General features: G+C 46.3%; 3 protein-coding genes across 3 annotated transcripts; all 3 read right to left on the bottom strand.

The window, feature by feature from the left end:
- On the bottom strand, positions 1-189 carry BX661DRAFT_148522 (uncharacterized protein; the record flags this gene model as incomplete). The annotated part of the gene is made up of 1 exon (XM_051533216.1): positions 1-189. A coding segment is annotated over one exon (189 nt), but the record flags the coding sequence as incomplete, so codon positions are not given.
- Positions 190-3,244: 3,055 nt separating this feature from the next.
- On the bottom strand, positions 3,245-3,706 carry BX661DRAFT_191743 (uncharacterized protein). Its single transcript, XM_051537688.1, has one exon. It carries the CDS (start codon positions 3,666-3,668, stop codon positions 3,504-3,506), a length of 165 nt encoding a protein of 54 aa, XP_051388396.1. The 5' UTR covers positions 3,669-3,706; the 3' UTR covers positions 3,245-3,503.
- A 9,320-nt stretch (positions 3,707-13,026) lies between these two features.
- Positions 13,027-13,254, bottom strand: BX661DRAFT_148532 (DASH complex subunit Dad4; the record flags this gene model as incomplete). Its single annotated transcript, XM_051533217.1, has 1 exon — positions 13,027-13,254. One exon carries the CDS (start codon positions 13,252-13,254, stop codon positions 13,027-13,029), a length of 228 nt encoding a protein of 75 aa, XP_051388395.1.
- Positions 13,255-17,917: the final 4,663 nt, after the last annotated feature.

Raw genomic sequence — 17,917 nt, 5'->3', positions numbered from 1 at the left:
TTCGTCGCCCACGTTAATGTCCTTAATCTCATAGGGCACGTCGGCCACTGTGGTCGCCTCTTCAGCCCGCAGCATTGGCCGTCCGACTACAGATGGAAAAACGTGTGCTGGGAAATTCGTTCCCGAGTGGCCCACCTTCACGAAACCCGTGCCCAGGTCCATGACCAACACATTGCTGGGGTTCGCCATTTTCGAAAAAGCCGTCAATTAAAGAAAATAAAATAGAGCTTGTGTGTGTAATTGAAAGAAGCTGAGTGTAAAAATAAAACGAGATGAGCACAAATTCAAAAATAATTAAATTTCGAAATGCTTGCATTCAGGAACCCAAATCGCACTCTTTCGCACAACGGGCATTTTTTGTTTGGCGCGCAACCCCTATTCCGCCCAATCCCCATCAATCAAATCACTGGATCAGCAATGAGTGGAATTAGCAGCCAGGAAAAAGAGGCGATGCGAGCGTGTAATTTGCTTCTTATCACTCTTACTTGAGCATAGCAGTCACGGGATATGCACCAGACCAGGCAATTAGGTGGGCGTGCACTGTTCGCTCTATTTTTAGGCATAACGCCGCATCCGCAGCCACCAAGCGCATATTCGGCGAGAAAATAAAAAACGCAGACCGATATCCAGCAGCTGGGTCATGGCTGTACTGCAAGTCGTCAACATGTAAACGGAGCATTGTAGTTTGGAATGTTCTAACTGCTACCCTTTCTTCACTCTTTTCCAGCAATGTGAGTTGCCCTCAGCCACATTAGTAACAATGACTTCCTGAAATCCGCCCGCCCGCCCACACTCCTGTTTAATTTCCAATCCAATAAATGGGGGTAATAATCAAAGCGGCTGTAAATGGCTTGGTTTGTGCAGCTTTTGGTAGGGTATCGAACAGCGCCAGAAAGGCACATGGAAATTTCCATTTTTCCATTTTCTTTTGCCAATAAAAAAAGGCGCCTTTTAGAAGACTTTGAACTAGGGAAGAAACAATTGTAAAAACACCCACCTCGAGCAAAATTAACGCTTCATGACTACCGAGCAATTATTTTTTATTTTTATTTTTGCTCGCTTGACAAATCAAACATGTGCCTCGCCCCTTGCTTCCAACGGAATACCTTGTGTTTGTCGTCATGTTCGTCACACCAATCCCCAATCTTCAGTTGAGGGGAATGGAATTGAAAATCGTATATAAAGGGTTCGAGTCTCGCTCCCGCCCCTTTTTTTGCACACTTCAATTCTCACATCCTTTTTCTTTTATTTTCTTATTGCACAAAGCCTGTCTTTCACTTTTTATAAAAAAATCCTTTTAAATAATATTTTTTATAGTTTGTAAGAAGTATTATATAAACTCTTCTCATTACTGCGTTCCACACTTTCCCTTTTTTCTTCCAAAATTTTTTTAATTAATTTTTACACCTCTTTCATTTGCGGCAAAATACAAACATGTACCCTCCGAATGGCAACTACTACGGTGGCTATCCGCCCCAGGATACAACCGACCGTTCGATGGGAGGCGGATACAACGGCTATCCGCCCCAGAACAGCGACCGTGCGGGGCCCAGCGTCACCATCGGCGCCGGACCAAATGCACGGCCCAACAACCACTCGGATATAAACAACCCGTCGGTTGGTGCCGGCAACAAGCGATTCAGCATGCCCGATGCACCACCCTTTGGAGGCGCCTTTAGCAGTCCTATTCAGTCTGGAGAGCCTGGCGGTTTTGCCATTCCGGGATTTGGTGGTAGTGGCAGCGGCTATCCTCCAGCTCACCGAGGCAGCTACGGCAGCGGATACCCTCCTGTATCTGGCGGATACCCTCCTGTATCTGGCGGATACCCTCCAGGGCCCGGCGGATTCCAGAGTGGGCCTGGTGGGTTCCAAGGTGGATTCGGTGGAGGTCCTGGCGGTTTTGGTGGCTATGGTGGAGAACCTGGTGCCTTTAACAACGGGCCTTACCCTCCGATGAGTGGTCCTCCTGGCGGTTCTGGTGGATTTGGTAGCCCGGGCGGATATGGAGGCCCTGGCGGTCCAGGCGGATACGGCAGCCCTGGCGGATATGGTGGTAACCCTAGTAGTAACTTTGGTCCGTCGCCGCTACAGCAGAATCAGCAGCAAAGGCCCAACCTTCCCCCTTCTACAGATATCTCTTCCTCCCAGCGGCCGCCGATGAATTCCAGCGCACCCAATATGGGTAGCTATGGAAATCAGCAGCAGAGGCCTCCTTTGATGAACTCCAGCACGCCCGGGATGGGCGCTAACCAGCAACAGAGGCCGCCGCAGCTGCAGCAGCAGCAACAGAGACCGCCTCCAACGGCAACTTCCCCCCAGCTTCCGACTATTCGCCCAAGCATATACCCGAAGAAACAAAATAGCAGCACTCGCTGGGAACCAGTGAACAAATCGTAAGCACAACGTTTCTTCTTTCATTATACTTAATTTCCATTCCCTCCTATTCCAATTCCTTGGTAAAACATTCTGTTTTACTCTTCCGTCCCTCTCCGTCCCTTTCCGTCCCTCTCTTTCTCTCTCTTTCCCTCTCTTTCTCTCTATTTCAGGGCTATCACGATAATTTCTCGCGCCGATTCCACTAATTTTTTTCCCGACAAAAATAAAGATATTTTAATATATGACGCGCACAGCCATATTTATAAATTCACACATCCTTTGACCTAAAGGCTGCGGCTATGCATGGCGGCAAATGCTACATATGCACGTGCCAGTCTTGAGGCACCTCTTATTTCCATATTTTCGAACTAGCACATTATTTCAACTGCGCACGTTCGAGCAAAAAACTAACAATGCCTTATCTTAGCTGAGTACAAAATTTATGTAGAACAAAGCACCATATTCCAACTGACGCGATACGCAGCGGTACATACAAGAACGGGAACATTTACATCGGCCGCGCCACATATAAAGACAGCGTACAAGTCGGAATGGCCATTGCATCCAAGGGCGGGTTGGTTGCACCGTGCAACGGCAGAGCCGTCTTGTTCCGCGATTACGAGATTTTATGCGGATCGGTAACCGCCTTCAAATGGATTCCTATTCAAGGCAAATTCACCTTCAAAGCTGTTGTTGGCGGAAAACCCTATGTCTGTGGCCAGGATAAGAAGAGCGAGCCCATTTACGCTGCATCAACTACTGTTGATGGCCGTGATTACGGCGGAATGGTCAGCGTCAAAACCAAAAACATGATCTTTGTGCGTGGAGGAAAGGAGGAAAAGGCCATTGATTACTTTGTGTTGTGTGTTGTAGATTAAATATTTTTAAATTTTTCCAAGTTAAATTATTGTTTTTCATTTTATCGTCACCATCAAGTATTCTTATTTTCGTTTATCGATAAAAAAAAGCAAAATGTCCCATTTTTTGGAGAATATGTCGCAAATTATGCCGGAGAATACGGCTTGTAGGTGTCATTCGCCTGCACGGCAAACACATGTTGCAAATTCGAGCGGACAAATTTAATGATTTTCTTTGCTTCTGAACGTCAAATGATCAACTGAACAAAATCAAACAATCAAACAATAAATAAAAGTGTAAGTGTATTTATGCAAGGCCAACCCTTTTACACTGAGTAGTGGCTGTATACTCAGCATAATCAGATTCAAACCAACATAAATAAGGCAAATAAGGGCAATAAAAAATATAAAGTCTGTTGACCAAAGATTTACCATTTTATACAGCTTTATTTACGCATTTCTAACGCGTAGCAGAGAGCGTGTCTGGAGATCAGTGTCTTCCAGAACATCAAAGAAAATATTGTTGAACATATGATACGTGTCTGACCAACTTGACCGTTTTTCATGTGCCCTGGGATTTTCTTTTGGTGACATATAAGAAGGCTAATAAAAAATTTTTGTTCACACTCGGAAAATAAAAAAATGCAAGCACGCATACATACGTCAATTCTTATGACCGTAATTTTTCCATACCTACATTTAGTGTTCTCTGTAAATTTTATTTTGCTGCTGCTGCGGCACAAGATCCGTTTTGATTTGCGCTTTTTGCTCTCTTTCTGCTTCCAAAGGCACATTACATCATTTGTATTGAGAGATAGTGGCGGGAGGTTTCAGCTTATCCATTTTGCGATTTTCTGATAGATCTTTTCTCTTGATTGTTTCCCTATTTATTCAATGGAAACTATTTTTTTACCAGCCATCGGACCTTTCCGCCTTTATTCAATTTTTCAAAATGGAGGTGGCGGCAGGCGGAGGCAGCGTCGACGCCTATAAAAAGACATTGAAGTTATCTCCAACCTGCCTTGCAAATGTCTTTTCTTTTTAAAACTTTTTTACATTTCAACAAATATTTATCTCAAAATCCCCAATCCGTCCATCCCCCCTCTCTCTTTTTAATAACCTGCCTATACACAGAAAACAGCAATGTACCATTCCGATTACGCACAGTCTATGGACCTATCCTCGCAACGGCGACATAACCAGCACCAGTATGATAGTGACAGCAGCGGCGGCCAGTTTATGCCTGGAGACCCCGGCGGCTTCATCTTGCCAATGACGTCGCACAACAGCAATGCCAGCTCGGGAGGCTGGGGCCCGTCCCCAATGGGCTTTGTCGACCCTAATGTGGCCCAGCAGCATCGCCAGATAAGCTGGAGTAGCACATACCAGTCGGCGCGGCCTGCCTCGCCCAGCTCACCGGGCGGATTTGTCATTCCAGGCGCAAGCTACCACTCCTTGCCGCATCGGTCGCCATCGCCACCACCACCACAGCAATACTACTCCCCTCCCCCTCTTCAGCGGGAGCTACAGGAGCAGAACTACCAGCAACAGTACCATCAGCAGAGCTATGCCCAGCAGTCCAACTACAATATGAATTCCGCATCGCAGCCGCCTGCGTATTCAGCTCGCCATGTATCGTTTGATTTTGGAAATGGCCCTGGTCCCTCGAGATACAATATTAACCGCACCAGGCCTAGCTCTCCATTGTATGAGGACAACTCGCGGTCGGTTTATTCTTCCACATCGTATCGCTCTGGGTCGCCAACGCCCTCGGAATACACATCCCACGATGCGTACCCGAGTCACACCCCATATCAGCAGCAACAACAACAGCAGCAACACTATCAGCAGCAACACTATCAGCAGCAACAACATCAGCAGCACCACCAGCAGCATCAGAGCCCTCAATACACATGGGAGGATTTAAGATACAACTATTGAGTGACACGCAAGTTCAGGCACTCCGCAATTGCTTCTCTTAAAACATTTTTAAACCCAGTTCAAATTCAGATATTTCTGCACTTGCACTCTTGCGCTCATGCATTGCATTGCTTTTTATTTTCTCATACTTCATTTTTAAAATAAATACACACACAATTGCTCTTGCACTTTTTTCTTCCAAATCCGAATGATAGTTTTTTACTTGCAAATATTGCATGCGAGCTCAATCACTTCACACTCGCTGTGAGGGGTGCACGCGCCACTATGTCGTTCCCCTCCCCAGCCTAAAAAACATTAATGCTCTTAGCCATGCATATTCACCTATTCACCTATTCGCCTTATTAATTTAGCTAAAGTCGATAAAGGAAATGCATATGTACTTTTGATATTTATAAATTAGCAGATGCCAAAAATTTTCTATTCACGCTGGCGCTTTGAACCTGAACCCAAGAAGGTATTTTGATTGTCGTCCTTGTCATCATCCCGGCTATTCTCCAAAGCCAATATCTGATCAAGCACATCCTGCAGCTCAGCCTTCAACCCCTTAAGCTCCTCACGCTTCCTGTCCAGCAGCAGCAACGGGTTATCCAGCTTGAGCAACACAATACTCGTCCACACCTCCTCTGCCACCTCGAATGCCTCCCTATGCACATTCCTCCTCTTCTCAACCTCATCCCTGGTCAGCTTGCCACCGGTATTAACAATACTATTATTCTTGCGCTTAATATCCGCACCCTGCTTTTTCGAATTAAGCTCGCCAACCTCAAACGCATCAATATGTAAGCCATTAAACTCGGCCGTGCTCTGTTGCCCTAACATTCTCTGTGTCTGTAGGTTCATTTGGGCGATGGTTTTTCCTGGGAGGCATTCAGATTCTATGATTTTCATCCAGTTTCCGACACCAAATTTCATTAGGGCTTTGCGCAAAACTTGCACTTCGTCCAGACTCCATCCTGGGGAAAGGGTACAGTTCCATAATGAGGCCGAATCGTTGGATCTGACAACGTTGCGTTGTCCTGTTGGCATACTGCGAGGAGCCATGGAGGATACATGTTTTGGTATCGCGCTCATAGTTATGTTTTGTATATTTTTTTGGAGGGGTTTGTGAAATAAAATAAATGATTGGAAGAGTATAATTATAAGGTGACGAGTTATTGGATTTATGAAGGGTGAGAAAATGACTGCCGCAGAAAAAAATGGGAGGGGGTTTCATGATTGCCAGTACGATTGGCAAAACCTGTGGCAGTTGTGGGCCAAAAAAATATATTGCCCACAATTTTTCAATTTTTCAATTTTGGGACCCCAGCTGTCGGACCTCGCGGCTGAGACGGACAACAGACTTCAGGTGTATCTAAGACAAACACATGACATATTGGAGGAACTCAGGGAGCGTGTGGACGTCCGTTACCAGGACAAGAAGCTAGACCTGGATATGAGGCGCGGCCGGCAGGAGCTGACAGAGTACATGTACACAACGCTGGTCAAGAAACTTCAAGGGAGTCACGCAGAAACAAGCAACGGTGTTTGTAAATAAGATTATAGACAAACAGCACAACTGGTACAATGGACGGTGCAACCTACAGATTGAACGGAAAATGAGGGGATCCTTCACGCCTGAGAAATGCCAATTGTTGATGAGAACTCCAATCTCAACAAACACCCCGACTACCAAATCCGCGACAAGACAGAAACAATGTACTACATAATTAGCGGTGAGCAAGGGCAATGAGGACGGCAGATATGCACGCTAGCTATCTGGCCACAATTGGCGCTCTAGTTAGCAGATCAAGTGTTCGGGTTTATAAGTTTTACTAACATTCTTGGTGGACACTTCCATCACCAGGCAATTAGACCCAGGTCTGAGGAACTCCAAACCTCGCCGCCTCTAAAATAATTTTTGTTATAGGGGCATGTATCCATATCTACAATAAAGCCCATACCAGGCAAGGTGGCATGGTAGAGAATTAGTCTTATTCATCAACTTTAGTTTTTTTTGCTTGTTTTATATCTCGCTTAATAAATACATTTTCTCTCTTTTAAATTATTATATAAAACAACTCAGCACAGCTGTGAAGCTACCAAACATGTGTATTAAGTAACAATAAGCATAATTAGTTATTGGATTAGTTATAAATCTCAAAATATTATTAATAAAGTATTGCAATAAGTTTAATATAATGTTGTCAATGATTCTCCAACTAATATTAGTAATACAACAATTATTATATGTGCATTGCCTCACCATTGGATTTGAATATTTGCTGGTACTAAAATGTAATCGACAAATGTGTATTATTCTAAAAGCTGTTATATTTATAATACATCTTTAAATATTAAGGCAGTTGAGATGTTTAAAAGTAAATAATAATATCAAAATTATTTTGTGTATTCGACCATATTTGCCTATGCTCTTTAGTGTGCAGTATATACACATTTATATTGTAAACTGACTTTGTGTGTATTTGCATAAATTACAATTTGCAATAGCAATTGCAGTCTTAGGTATTTGCAGTCAACAGTGTAAATTCGCAGTCCTGATTGGTTGTGCAAATATATAAAAGTCTTGCTGGTCAGATGTATTTTCTTTTGTTAAAAGAGAGACATGCGTTTTATGTTAGGTTCAAGTATACAAATGCAGAAGCAACACATTAATAAAAGTATAAAAATAACTATTATTTACAAATTCAATATTTCACGTTGTCTTAGACACCGACAATAATAGAAATTTGGTTGTTGGTTGTTGGTTGTTGGTGTTTAGGGTGAATATACATGAATTGCTATGCAAGAACGCTAAGTTTATTTTTAATAAGATGTTTTTACAGTTGCTTGTTTATTTAGGTGTAGTTTTTTGGCGGTAATAAAAACAAACCCTGCAGGTGCTTGCTTAATTACTCCCGAAAAAACTTTGGCAAGAAATGGTGACATTCGAGTATCAGATTATCAAAAAAATTAAGCTTATGTATTTCAACATAAAGTTATTTTATAATAAGAGCTGCACTAAGTCATTGTGCCAAAAAACCAGAATAAAAATACCCTGCTCAAGTTAACCTACATTTTCTTCTCATTCTTTCACCACCTCATTATTCACTTTTAATTGTTGCTTATTAGCTCGTCGAAACTACACGTTTTTATAGAACCATTTGAGCACCAGCAGCAGCAATGCGCTCGCTTGCCTTTATGTGGCCAGGCTTTACTGACTTGCCCAGTCGCCGCTGCTGATGACCCTGCTGGCAACTGCAACCAGCACAGCCATTCACCTTTGGCTTGCATGGTATGTGCTGGATTCGCAGTTGAAAACCACCATTTTGTTACATCTCAAGGGCATGTGCGCCCTCAATGGGTTTACTCTTGCCAGGCTCGCGCGCAGTAGTTGCCTTTCCACTGATAATTTGTGCGACCACAAATTTGAGAACGAGTTTAGCAAGCACATCAAAAAAGCAGTGTCTGACCCAACGTAGAGGTCTTCTAAATAGAACCATGCTGAATCTTTTGTTGAATCAGTGCGTTTAGAACGAAAAATATTTAATCAATCAAAGTGGCTACTTATTGGCGCTGGCTCCTGTTTGTTAGCATTCTTGCAACCATTGGCAGTTCAAATGAAATCGACTACTTGAGCTTGGCCATTCTGCTCGTTGCCTGGCAGCTGCTTATTGCTCACCACTCTTGCTGATGGATACATTTTTAAATTATACAAGTTGCTATTTGAAAAATGCTTGTGGTTTTATATTTTAAGGTGCAAGAGTTGTACATTACAGCATATTGCAAATTCCCCTCATACTCACATATTTTAAATATAGCTTATAGTATCTCAGCAAAAATAGACAACCTTCTGAGTACCTTCAGGTTGACTCTCACTTATATTTTCAATGTTTGGATCATATCTCGACATATCGGTTGGTGTGCCGTCATTCCAGTTGCAATTGCACTTGGCCACCAGCTACTCGCCTATCTGGTATTTGCAAAGCTTAAGCATCTGAAAAGGCTGAACGGAATGACCAAGATGTCCAGGTTTCAGGAAGAATACTTCAGCATATCTAGCAACACCTGCACAATCAAGTTCTATGCCTGGGAGAATACATTCATGGGCGCTATGTCGTAGTTAGATTTGCCGGAATACACACTGCCAGTATTCTGGTATGTGTTGGAGTATATCATCAAGGTTGTCGGGTCCTCGGTTTCGCAGATTTCCACGGCGCTGACAATCATCATCTTCTTCAGCATGTCCAGTGATCCAATGCCGTATGCCAGTGTTGCGCTGCTAGTGGACTCGATCGACTCGCTCATTGGATTTGCCAAAACAATTGGTACTACTGGACAGGCACTTATCAACATCAAAGAGGGTGTGGCTTTTATGCAGACACTTGTTGATGCTCAACATACCAAATCCATTGCACATGTGTCAGAGACATCCAAGGACGGTGTTGTGGTGGAACTTGACAACTGTGCTTTCAGCTGGGGCGAGAACAAATTTACACTCGATCCGATCACGCTGAGAGTCAAGGCTGGCGAGTTTGTAACGATAATCGGACGCATTGGCGGTGGAAAGTCGTCACTCCTTTCAGGGCTGTGCGGCGAGATTCCCATGATCGGTGGACATGGCCGCGTATGTGGTAATATTGGCTATGTCAGCCAGGAACCGTACATTATAAACAACAGATTCCGCGAGAACGTGCTCATGGGCGCTGAGTACGACGAGGAATGGATGCACCAGGTGCCGGAAGCCTGCGCTCTGTCCGAAGATTTCAAGCAGTTTGCAGCTGGTGATCTGTCAGAGATTGGCCACAATGGCATTAACCTGTCTGGCGGCCAAAAGGTGCGACTGGAACTAGCGAGGTAAGTATTGGATATTCACAGCAAACGTGTATCATACATGTAATATATGCAGGGTGTAGAATATGTATTTTGTTGCTAATTATTTTGCTAATTATTTTGGAGGGCGCTGTACCTAAAGGCGGACGTTTACATATTTGACGACTTGCTTGCGGCTGTCGATGCGCGGGTCGAGCGCCTCATTGTCGAGCGCATTTTGACATCTGGCGGCATCATTGGCGATAAAACGCGTATTTTAGTCACCCACGCCGAGCATCTGGTGCCGTTGAGCAGCAGCCGGTTGGTTTTGTGTCTGCTGTCAACACAGATGAGCACATCCCTGATTTGTCGACAGAAACTGCTTCAACCAGCAACGCTGACACTGAATCTGGCAAGTTTACCATTCACTCCGAGCTGAAGGATCCACCGTTCAAGCTTTGGCAGCTATAGAGGTTTATCAAGCTCAGTGGGTACGGGGCTGTTGCTATTGTGGCCTTGATCCAGCTTGCCAATGCCTATGCGATATACTACGTCAAAAACCTGCGAATCAGCCTCATGGTCGACAGCAATCCCAACACGATGCACCAGTCAATGAGCAGGTACTTAATTGTCAACGCGCTGGTAGGAGTTGTTTGCATGCAGCTAAATTATTTTGAGGCGTGGATCAGGAAGGTTTTGTGGACCAAACGTGTTGCAGAGAAAATGCGTCGCCAGCTTATCAGCAGTATTCTCTCACTGCCACTCACACTTGCCGAGAGACTCTCTCTTCCTTTGAACTGATGAAAATGTTTATGGCTAGTCGGGTTTATATATCCAAAAACCTTCCAAAGGCCCTGTGAAATACTATTTTGTTTGAAAGTTTCTTGGCAGTCTCGTCAATGATCCAGGCTACAAGATTTTCGCCAACAATTTTGCTGCTGTGCTTGCTGCTAGCTGGCCTAACTGCACTGTCCAAAATATTATTCAGAGATATAGATAGGTTCCCGCGGATTCTAAACCAGTATCTTTATAATAATATCTTAAGTTACTCAGAAGTGATATCTCAACACAAATTGTTACTTCGGATTCACAGATGCGCCGACGTATACCTGGACCGATTAAGAACTAGGTTTTCCAGCGAAATACATTTTGGCCACATTTTTCGTGTATTGGACAGTTCGCGCAAGGTGATGGCTACCGTTTGCGTCGAGATCATCCACAGCAGGATCTTGCTATTCAGTATCCGTCGTCATCTTTACACTACCGCTCCTGTACTTCCTGGAGAGATCGAGATAATGACTTTGCTGTCCCTAAACGTGTTTCATCATGTGAACGCGCTAAATAACATTTCCGGCAAGTTTGAGAACCAAATTCAGGCACTTTTGCGCTACTACATTTATACTGAGCAGCTGGAGCGCGAGGCATCGGTGATCAGTGATGGTGCAACGTTAAAACCCAGTTGGCCGCACAATGGGGTAATTGAGTTCTGCGATTACAGCATGCGCTATCGCCCAGAGTTGGATCTGGTTCTCAAAGGGCTCAGCTTTTCAGCACGAGGCGGTGAGAAGCTTGGCATTGTTGGGCGCACGGGCGCAGGCAAGAGCTCAATCGCATACGCGCTGATGCGCTTGGTCGAGCCAGCCAACGGCCAGATCAGCATCGACAGCGTTGACATTCGACCATCGGCTATCGTGACCTGCGATCACGCATTGTCATCATTCCGCAGGACCCGGCACTGTTCAAGGGTATTATACGCGACAATTTTGATCCGGCTAACGAGTACACTGACGACAAAGTCTGGGCGGCTATTCGTGCGGGCCAAATCGACGATACTCTTGATACTCAAACAGAGAAGTACGTCAAGCCTCTGGATAACAAAAATTCTGACAAGAGACCGTGGATCGAGGGCATTGTGATGGACAGCGATCGCATTCTAGTAATGGTCCACGGCCAGAAGACAGAGTTTGACACGCCCGAGAAGCTGCTCGCTGACAAGAACGGCCACTTCTCACAATTAGTCGAGAGCATGAAGTACAACCAGGGCAGTTAGATAATGCTTTTTTTAGCAATTATATCTGGTTATAGTTACATGTCTAAATTTAATATTCCAACTTGCCGTGATGAAATTTAATATTATATAGGAATTATATGTCTATATATTTACCTGGCCATCGTTAAATAATGATATTTATTGCGCAAGAAAATATACTCAAAAAATGCATGCTCATCCAGATGCATCAATGGCCTTCAGATGATCCAAATGGAATGGGTTGCTATCAGCTTCAGGGCGGTTAATTGGTGTCCACTTGGGATCCTCCTTAAACAGGCGCATGGCCTTGATATAGTTGGACGTGTCCAACGTAAACCGATGGTAGATTCCCGGCGGCACAATAAGCAAGTCTCCAGCCTCGACGAGAATGCGAACCCATCTATCCTCCTTGTCCCGAACATCAAAAAAGCCTGAGCCTTGCATAATAAAGCGAATCTCCTCGTCCTCGTGGATATGCTCGCTGAAGAACGTCTTTATCTTCTCCTCATAGTTGGGCAGCAATGTCGGCGAAATGTTAATTTCATCGCGGTTCTTGTATGAGCGCTCAATACACAGCTTCTCAACCTCTGCCTGCTGCTCTTCGGAATTGCCATCAAGGTGGCGGTAGAATACACCGATGCTGTTGAGCTTCTCGATGCTCACAGGGATGCCAGAGTCGTGCAGCTCGCGCTGGTCGGCGTCAGTGTTGTCGTAAAAATAGGCCCGCATTTATTATTATTCAAAAAAGGTTGGTGAATGTCAAAAGTGACTAGTACAGAAAATAAGGTAAAAATAAAAAATAAAATAAGAGAAAGAGGAATGTGGGTTGAACTATCCAATTGAATAAAAATAACAGGTCGAAAAAAAGACGAAGGCGGTAAATCGACAAATGACACGCGCTGCAAAAAAGCAGCACTCACCTGTTCATGTTGGGTAAAAGAGCGACACGCATCACGCAATCGGCAGAATAATTTTAGTCATCGTTGCCATAGCTTGCTTGCACCCCGCTGCAGCCGCCACTTTTTTTGCGGATATCTAGCGCCTGGCTTTTGCGGGTTCAAGGCTGTTTGTGCTGGCCAGATACAGGTTTGCGTTACGCTGGTAGTGGTTCCAAATATTTGAAAAGGCCACCAGGTCGCTGTTCATCTCGTTTATCTCTTCAATCTTTTGGTTGAGCTCGAGCAGAGTGTCGTTTAGTTTGACAACATTGTTGGTGATGCGGGCTAGAATTTGAGTCTGCTGCTCGTCGTAAGGATTGCGCATTGTGAAACGAATTGGCTGTTAAAATGAAGAACTGGACAAATTATAGTTTGAAAGTTTGAAGAGCAGAAAAGGTTGAAATATAAAGAGACCGAAAAAGGGGTGAAGGCTTTGGGACAATAAAAAATTAAACGTAGTTCAACCAATCAACCAACCAAAAAGCCAATCAACTAACCAACTCAAATCACCAGTGTGTAGCAAAGAAATTTAACGGTACATTAAACTAAGAAAAATATTAAAAAAAGCTGTCTATTACTTTTGCTGTTCTTGCTGGTGCAGAGCTTGCACTAAGGACTTGAGCACCTTTTCGTTTTGTGCCTCCGACACGTCCCACTGGTCCAGTACCTGCGGGTTGCGCTTTAGCAGTGTCATAATCTGCGACATGGCTGGTGGAAGCAATTCATCTAGCGCCCGTGGACACAGAAGCGGGTCAATCAAAAGGTCGGGGATAGTCATGCGTCTGTCGGGATCGCGCTGGAGGCAATTCTTCATCACTCGCAGGAGATCTAGTGGCACCGGGAACTTTTCCGTGCCACTGGAATTATTTGGGTTCGAATCTGCGTTGGGGTCCTTATCCGTTCCCACCTGCTGGCAGCCGGCCATAAACTTGGGAAACGGGATGGTGAAATTCGGGTCGGGGATGGACGCCAACTTTTGGAATAGCGCCAGCTGCGCAAAGGGTGTGCGCCCGTAGCACATCTGGTACAGAATGATTCCAAGCGACCAAATGTCGCTAGCGCGCCCGAGCTTCATCATCCGCCTGCCGTTATCTGTGTTGGTCTCCTTGATAGCCTCGGGGGACATGTAGTTGACAGTGCCGATCTGGTTCTCTCGGTGTATGTTGGTCGTGTCGTTGCCGATAGCCTTAGCAATGCCAAAGTCGATGAGCTTAAGCGACCCCTTGACCAACAAGTAATTGGCCGGCTTGAGATCGGCGTGAACGACCCGCTCGTCGTGGATCGCCTGGACGGCGCGCAGCATCTGCTCCCAGTACAGCCGGATCGTGTTCATCCCCAGTGCCACTTCACCCTGCCGCTTGAGCACATTGGCCAGATCGGTGTCGCCCAGCTCCATCACCATGTGCAGCAGCCCGCGCTCCTTGTTAATCTCGGCGTCGTACAGCTGGATGATGTACGGGTTGCCCTCAAACTTGCGCAAAAGAACAATTTCGTTGACGTAGCCCGCGATGGACTGCATGTCAGCGCGCGAGAACGACACGCGTTTGATTGCCAGAATCTCATGCTTGGACGACATTGCCTTGTACACCTTGGAGCTGCCACCGCGCCCAGTAATGCTGATTTTTTGGTACTCTCGGTTGTTGATGACAAGCTTGCGCTTTGGATCCATGCCAGACTGGCTAGCCTGCACTGGCTGTTGTTGGTGTTGTTGATGCTGTTGCTGCTGGTGGAGTTGAGGCAAGGGCTTAGATGCGGACACAGGTGCAGATACAGGCTCCAATTGAGAGTTCTGCGGCGTCGGATAACCATGCATTGGGATCTCGGGCGGCGTGTGGCGCGGCTGGCGCGGCTGCAGTTGATGTTGCTTCTGGGACACCAATACCCGGGCAGACAAATATTGTTCTTGCAGAATAGCCTTGTCCTCTACCAGCGTCTCGGTCTTCGACAGCCTATTCCGCTCATCGCTCCGCAAGCCAGCTGCATTAGCGCCATTATCAATCTCCGCCTGTTGCTGCTGCTGCTGCTGCAGTATCGGGCTACTTTTTCGAAAGGCCTCAAAGTTATTCTCAGCAGGCGGCCTGCGTGTTGGCACCTGTTTCGGCGAAGAGTAGCCAGAACCAGGATACTCTGGCCGCCCTCCATCCCTAAGCACCGGCTGTGGAAAGGCGCTTGATGGATGCTGCCCATCGTCCCCCACATTACCAGATCTGGATGGCAGCGTCTGATGGTGCTGGACCTTGGGCATAATCATCAAATGCTGGTCGGCGTAAGCAGGGGAAATAGTGCCACTGCGATTGCTATCAACCAGAGGAGCGCCAGAATCTGCACCGCGAGGAGCATTCCCTTGGTTCCGCGGCCGTTCGTGCAGGGACATGTAATGTGGCAAGTCCCCGTTTATGCGCTTCTCGTACTGCTGGAACCGCGCGGGCATATCCACGGCCGACTCGCCATGCGGTGCCAAGCGCATCTCTTGCATGGCCATTGGCTTCATTGGGTAGTTTGGCGATATGCGGGAGGATCTGGGTGACGTCGACAAGGCGGCTCTCTGGTTGATGTTCTCTGCTGACGCCGATGCCGAAGCCAACGGCGATGCCATCTGTCGCCGTCGCCCACTGAGTAATGGAGACATCTCCCGGCGTCTCTCCGCATCACCACCATGCATGGCCGATGTCCCCTTATACTCGGCGCTATCGGGGGCCTGGGGATCAGTCGAATTCTTACCCGCACTGCCCGCTTCATCCATATTCATCAAGCGAGATGCCATCCCGCCATTGCTGGACACCTTGGATGCGCTCTTGGAGTTTGGTGACGGCGAGCGGCTCTTCGGGTTGCTGTTCATCGACACATCACTGATATCCATAGACCGGCTCCCAGCAAACATGTCACCGGCCATGCTCTGCAAACCGCGCATGGGCGCATAACCCGTACTCGATACACTTTGGTTTTTACTCCGCGACCGCGATAAATGAAAGGTGTTGTCCATATCGGCGCTGCCCTCATCCATGGACAGAAACGAGTTGCGGTGGCTTTCCGAGTCCACGCTGCCTGCATAGGATGAGTTGAGCACGGGTGGCGGGGAGCGGGTAAATCTATCGTACGCCTTGTTGTTTATGGAGCTCGAAAGGCCGCTCATAAAATCCAGCGAGTCGTGCGAGCTATCTGTAGCCTTCATTCCGGGAGCGTCCCCATCGGCGCCCTGTGTGTTATCATCGGATAGCAAGGCCGAGTCTCCGCGCTTGGGCTTAGCCAGTCCCAGTCGGCCTCGGTGCTTCCAGCGAGCGGACGCTGTGGAGCTTTGCATCGGGTGTGGAGGTGGCTTATATGCCGGTGTCTCTGCGACCACCCCGGCGCTGCCCGACTGGCCCGACGATGGGTTCTTTATCAAAGTAGTTGTAGACGCTGCGTCAGTGTCCACTTGATAAGACCGGTAGCTCGACGATGCGTGTGTATTGTCTCTAGGCTGCTGCTGGTTGTGCTGGTCTGAATTAGACTGTCCTGTGTAGGCCTGCTCGTTAAAGGACAAGTCGCGAACGCCCCTCCTGTTGTTCGACCTCTCGGCCTTCTCAATATGAGATAATTCTAACTTTTGCGTCCCTGGGGTTTTGTCCCTAGCTGCGGGCGCACTTGCATCGGTTCGGCGGCCGGAGTTGCTGAACTTCATGCCCTCCATGTCGCTCAAATCATCGATATCGTCAAAAGCATCACCAGGGGCGTCAAACAGTTTGGAAGATATGTTTCCCCGTTTGCCGGCGGCGGCCGCAGTAGTGTATGGCAGGCGCGCTGGCCGAGCGCTCTGTTGCTCGCTGGGTGTATGTTCAACTCCAAAGGGTGACATTCCGTAGAGCGGTTTTAAGAAGTAGTGTGCGGCGAGTGAAAATAAAAATAAATTAAGAATAGGAATTCACAGCAATATAATTTAGGACATGAGAGAAACATGTAAAATGAAAACGGAATTGAAAGTTAAAAAATGAAATAGTTTAGCTTAAAATCGTACCAAACTTGTTTTTATTATTTTTATTTTGCCATCACACTTGTGCCTGCAGTGCGTCTTTTTGCCCTCATGAATTTATGACCAACACGCTGTTGTGGCATGTAAATGCTTGAAAGCATGAAAAGTAAACAGAAAATTAGTGGATTACGATCTCGATTTCAGTTGAACCCAAAAACGTTGCTGGTGCTGATTATTTAATAGTCAATCGAGTAAGATTTAATCATCAGTCGAGTTTTTTTTTCTTCCTCACTCACTCTAAAAAAAATGAATGGAGAAAGAAAAAAAAGTGCTAAGCATGTATGATTATTTCTACATATTTGAGCAGCCATCCTTGTTGTGCTTCTCTAAACATATTTTTTCCTACTAAAATCACACATATAAATATATATTCGCATACAGTGTACATATATTCAAATTAAATAATGGCACCAGGACGCAACAACACCGCAGGCAAGAAGAACGCACAGAAGGCTGCCCCTAAGGCTGCTCCTAAGGCTGCCCCTAAGATTGCCCCTAAGGCTGCTCCTAAGGCTGCCCCTAAGATTGCCCTTAAGGCTGCGCCAAAGCCCATACAGAAGGCCGTGCCGAATAAGAAGAAGGGATCCGTGACACAGGCCCCCATTGACGAAGATATGTCAGATTCCGAAATTGATGAGGATAATGGCTCAGATATCGAGGAGACGATCTACGAAATGTCCGACGACTCTGCAATCGAAGATGTCTCTGACAGCGGTGAAGAGGACTATGAGGAGGAGGAGGAGGACAACATCAGCGGTGACGATGAAGACATCGAGGCAGCCAACGAGGACAGCGAGGGATCCGACAGCGAGATCGACGAGGCCGCACTCCTGGCGGGCATCAAGGATAGCGACATTAGCGAGTCCGAGTCCGAAGGCGAGGATGACTTTAGCAAGAACATGGGCAAGATCGAGCTAGACAGCAAGGTCAGTGCCAAGCTGATGGACCGCCTAAGCAAGATTAAATCTCGCAAGGGTAA

Source organism: Kickxella alabastrina (genome assembly GCF_025024165.1).
Source record: "Kickxella alabastrina strain RSA 675 chromosome Unknown BX661scaffold_133, whole genome shotgun sequence".
NCBI lineage: Eukaryota > Fungi > Kickxellomycota > Kickxellomycetes > Kickxellales > Kickxellaceae > Kickxella > Kickxella alabastrina.
The sequence above is the reverse complement of the archived record's forward strand: the minus strand, read 5'-3'. Positions and strand labels throughout refer to the sequence as shown.